The sequence below is a fragment of the Morone saxatilis genome, unplaced genomic scaffold (genome assembly GCF_004916995.1).
Source record: "Morone saxatilis isolate NCDOM2014 unplaced genomic scaffold, NCSU_SB_2.0 Contig8, whole genome shotgun sequence".
In the NCBI taxonomy this organism is placed as follows: domain Eukaryota; kingdom Metazoa; phylum Chordata; class Actinopteri; family Moronidae; genus Morone; species Morone saxatilis.
In genome coordinates, this window is record NW_023340257.1 from 25,740,135 (window position 1) to 25,745,405 (window position 5,271).

At 39.7% G+C, this 5,271-nt stretch overlaps 1 protein-coding gene across 1 annotated transcript in view; it reads left to right on the forward strand.

Annotated features, from left to right (window-relative positions):
- The window catches only part of pak1 (p21 protein (Cdc42/Rac)-activated kinase 1), a gene marked incomplete at its 5' end in the record, with an annotated part of 22,703 nt that overhangs the window by 3,096 nt on the left and 14,336 nt on the right, over positions 1-5,271 (forward strand). The window contains 3 exon segments of the mRNA XM_035680704.1: positions 2,113-2,207; positions 2,990-3,137; positions 3,592-3,629. Coding sequence (XP_035536597.1) covers positions 2,113-2,207; positions 2,990-3,137; positions 3,592-3,629 — 281 coding nt within the window.

A 5,271-nucleotide genomic window follows, 5' to 3' on the forward strand; every position in this document is an offset into this window, starting at 1 on the left:
CCTAAATGAGATTCAGTATGTTTGTGGAGGAACAAACACAAACCTGTTTTTGTTGACAAATTACCTCTATGACAGGGACAGATTACCCATGATGCGTTGCAGGAGGCTGGTGGTCCTGCATCATTGTTAGTCATCCCAGGGGGATTTGTGCTGTTCTCAGTGGAGAATCACCTCCAACATATGGCGTCTCGTTGTCTTTCTGTCTCTTTCTTTTTCTGTATTTGTCTCTCCATATTTCTCCTCTTTCTCCAAGCTTGAGCTTGCTCTGTCTGCTTCTGTATTTCTTCCTCTTTCCCTTCCCGGTTTCTCTCTGGATTTAAGACCTTTCCAGGAATTTTAATGAACCCGGATCTATTTGTAGCTCCTCTTCAAGGGGTTTTTAAAAGAGATTTTGCATTAATTATTGCATTGGTACAGCTGGCATATCTGCCTTTGAGAGCCAAATTAGGACTCTTTAGGTCTTTTTATGTTCTATTTCAATCATAAACAAGGGTGTCCAATACAAAAAAAGGACTTTTTATGAGTGTCAATATCTGTACTTGTAATCATTACTAATAAATATAAATTTCAGGCTCAAATTAACAATGCAGAAGGTGTAGTCGCTCATCACTATCATAAACCTTTATTCTAAAGGGAAATTAATTACTGGTTAATCCTCCGTCTTTAAGGTTTCAGCAGCTTCAAGTTCCATTCTGTAAAACTTATTTTGCTCAAACTGCTTTTTCTGTGAGTGGAGCAAAGTCCTGGAACTTGTTACCTAAATACTTTTAAGATAGTTACCAAGTCTTGGTCAGTTCAAGGAATCAAGGAAATGAATTCATTGTTGTGCAGCCTTGTGTTGTATAACGGTGATTACATTAAATTAAATGTTTGCAGTTCCTTCATGCTGCCCACATAGAAAAAGATTCATTCAAATTCATAAAATAATATAAAAGATGAAAGATGAAATAGAATAACATAATAATGATTATATAACAATATATACATTTATATACATATATATATATATATATATATATACACGTATACACCCAGGATATAATTTGCGTCTTCAGCAACAAGATAGTGATGATAATATGGTTTCATCTTCACATAAAGAGAAACAGAGTCCATCCAGTTTGATTGTGTTTGAGCCCCAAGCATCATCGATATAAACACTGAGTCCGCCTCCTCTCATCCTGCGTCTTTCAGCTCCGAAAACGGTCCGCCTGTCCACTGTTGAGGTCTCTGTAAAGATGTGGGCACAACAGTCTCTGATTTCCCATTGCTTGGCCAGTCTAAGTGCCAAAACCGGATTTTAGCCAGGAGAAGCCTTAAGCTGGGCCAGCATGGCTCCTATCCGGCTCTCTTCCTGTCCTCCTGGAGCGACAGCACCCGCTGTTGGCGGGCTGGTCCCGTCCGGTCGATCTGGCTGGGTGGATCATCCTCAAAGTCCACCGCTCTTTAATCCAAACTCCACGCTTCTTTTTCCGATGAATGCAGGCTATTTCTGTCTTAGGTAAAACGTGTGTCAGCAATAAAGCCAAAAACAGAGGTGTGAAGGAGCTAGCCTTCCAGAAGCAGCATCTGAACGCGCCGTCAAAATCTTCTGAATCCAGTCAATTTCAACAATTTGGCTAGAAAAATACAGATTCATACAAAAATTTACCAAGTTTTGAAAGAGTGCAGTCGTTGCAACAGCTCATGTATAGTTTTTATATGTAATGTCTTTAAAGGTCCAGTGTGTAACATTTAGGAGGATCTGTTGGTAGGAATATAATATTTACAGGTTGGTTTCTTCATTAGTGTATAATGACCTAAATATAAGAATCGTTGTGTTTTCACTACCTTAGAATGAGCTGTATATATATCTACAGACGCCGTGGGTCACCTTCCATGGAGTCCGCCATGTTGAACCACCATATTTCACCAGTTTCAGATAGCTGTGTCAGTCTGTCTATGTTTACTGTGTCTGTCTCTGTCAAATTAACTAAAAATTAATTAAATTAAATATATAAGGACACAGATGAATATCTGGAAATGTATACATTTGGCTTATAAACAGACCATCATGTTTCTGACTGTTTGTGTTTCAGACAATCTGAAATGATTTAAAATCGTTTTTTCTTTCAGCCTATAAAAAGAAGGAGCGTCCAGAGATTTCTCTGCCGTCTGATTTTGAACACACCATCCATGTCGGCTTTGACGCTGTTACCGGGGAGTTTACTGTAAGTTTGTGTGTGTGTGGTGTTGTGTGTTTGTTTCCCTGTGTGTACTAACACTCCTAAATGTGCCAAACACAGCCGCATTATGCTTCTGTGGTGTGCGTTTGTGCATCTGGTGTGTTTACATCACTTTTTAATTGCTTACCAAAGGACCCATGTTCATTATTGCGTGCAAGTGTGTACCTAAATGTGTGTCTATGTGTGTTTGATATACACACGCATACTTGGCAAATGAGCCTTTTTAAATAATCACATTAGACAAAGACGCCTTGTTTAGCTGACTCACTTGATCCGCCTGACCAAGCTTTTTTAGCTGGGAGTTAAACCGTGTGTGTGTGTATATGTGTTTGTGTGTGTGTGTGTGTGTGTGCGCGTGCTACTCCTCCTTTTTCTGTAATCTGGGACATAGTTCCTGCGCACACACATCTATATGTACATAAACATTAGTCATTTTTACTCAAATCAACAAAAGCTAAATATAATTCAGCGAGTAGGCGACAGTAGAGCAGTGTATAGAGACATTGGCCGCATGTACAATGTGATGGGTTAACGTTAAGAAAGATAAGACCTGAATAAAGTGTAGGATGTAGTGATGGAGCAGGAAGTGGAGGAGTGAACTGTGTGTGTGTGTGTGTGTGTGTGTGTGTGTGTGTGTGTGATGGACTGACCCAGACAGACGAGTCGAAAGAGAGCTGGAAAACAAGGAGATGTGACCCAGTTATGTGAAAGAAGTAAAACTATTTGTGTGTGTGTGTGTGTTTGTGTGTTTGTGTGTGTGTGTGTAGGGCATGCCGGAGCAGTGGGCCCGGCTCCTGCAGACGTCCAACATCACCAAGCTGGAGCAGAAGAAGAATCCTCAGGCCGTCCTCGACGTTTTAAAGTTCTACGACTCAAAAGAAACAACCAACAGCCAGAAATACATGAGCTTCACAGGTACACACACACACACAATAGTTTATTTATTTATTTCTCAGGGACAGTGCATATTAATAAACGTTGTTTTAAATATATCAGAATTTTCCAAAAGGCTCCATCTGCAGTCCCCGGGCAGGTGTAAACATTGGCAGCCTGAAATAAAACAGTGTAAAACCAAGAAACAGGGTTACAACAATAATCATGATGTAAGGCACATTCATTACAGTAAACACAAACAAAAATAAAAACAGTGTGAATTATGATTCAATAGAGTAACAGCAGACAACATTACAACAAACACCAGAAACAACAAACAAAGCAAAAAAACAAAACAGCAAAAAAGAACTAAACTACAGAACAGCTTCACAGCATCAGGCATAAGCAAAGACGGTTAAGAGTCACACACACACACACACACACACATTATCTCGTTCTTCCTCGTTTTTTTCTGATTGTGTTTTTTTTCCTGCAGATAAAAACACAGATGCCTACAGCTCCTCCACCACAACGGTAAGACTGCTGCTTTCAACACACACTCCAACTGAGATAATAGTTTCTGTACATTTACTGCCCGAGACTGGAACAGTCGACCTTAAATCAAAAGAATGAATAACACCGAAAACAATTTCGGACGTTGCTGCTAATAATAATCTTTGTAAGGAGAAACTACCAGAAAGTCGCTGTGAGGTTCTAGATATTTATGTTGATAATCAGTGTTTCCCTTCAGTCACTCCTTACATCGTACATCAAGAGTGACGTATCCCACTGACGTCATATTCAGTGGAGGCTGTGGTAGCATAATGTTTTCACATTAATCTAATACATTTAAAGGTGGAGGTAAGCGATTCTGGAATTCCAATACCAGTGCGAACAACGACACAGCAAGTCATATAACATCAGCTCTGTTGTGGGTTTGCAAACTGTTGCTAAAGTTATCAGAAGACGAGACGGTCTCCCGGAGCACCACAACAACAGCATATCTTTGCAAACTATAAAGTAAGCTGAATGTCCGTGTGCAATAATAGCGATGCACCGATACCAATGTTTACAATAACAATTTGACTGATACCGATGCTTTTTTGTTGTTATTTATTCGCCCTTTTGTGCCAGGGAAACAAAGAAAGCTACAGAGATAAGCACCTCCTTATTGCAGCTCAGTGTATCCCTCTTCTGAACAGCCACTTACTGTCCGTGCTGCTGCATGATGGGTATTTGTGTGCAGCTAGTGCCAGTGCTGGAAAACAAGGGGATTATTTCTCCAATATCCAAGTTGGAAATAACCACCACAACAATTAGCCAGAGCAAAAGAAAAGAAGATCAAACAATTAAAGTGTTAATAAAACTAATGTCGTTATCAAGAGACTAAAACTAAAACATGTAACAGTAAATCATGTCTGGAGCCCGCGGAGGTGTCATTACTATCATGTTAATCAAGAAGACATGGCTGATGAGGGTTTTTCTCAGCTTTTCTTTTTGATTTCTTTAGAAGAGACCTAAAGGAAAGTTTGAGGGTAAATGTGAGAGGAGACGATCTTGAGGGGAAATGGAGCCTGTCTGCAGTCTGTCAGCGTAACCAGGAATGAAACGATTAACAGAGGAAGGAGAGAGAGCTGCAGTGTGGCACGATGAGGAGATTAAAAGAAGGAGTGGTTTATACCGTTTGACAGACAGAGGAGAGAGGAGGTGCAGTGACTGAGGAGAGAGAGCACCTGACGGGATGAGATGAAAGAGAGTGATAGAAACAGAGAGGTGAAAGGAGAACAGGAAGAGAAGTGCAGGTTGAAGACATGGTGAAGGTGAAGCAGTTTCCTGTGGTGATTTATGGTCGACGCTGTTGGAGTTTGTGTTTGTGTCTGACCTTCTCTGACTTTGATTACAGCACTGCTCTGAAACTTTACTTATTTAATATGATTATTATTTATTAAATATCCCCTCCAGACATGTACATATAAATAGTCTGCTTATCTATCTGTTTTTATACAAAAAAAATATACATTTTACTAATAATACAGTATTTTCTAGCATTAAAGTCCACAGGTATTCTACCTGATATGTGCAAGTGCACTTTTTGATTTGCCAATGTGTCTCCCATACACACAAACACACACACAGCTCCAAACTCAGTTATTAAGTTAATAATAATAATAATAAT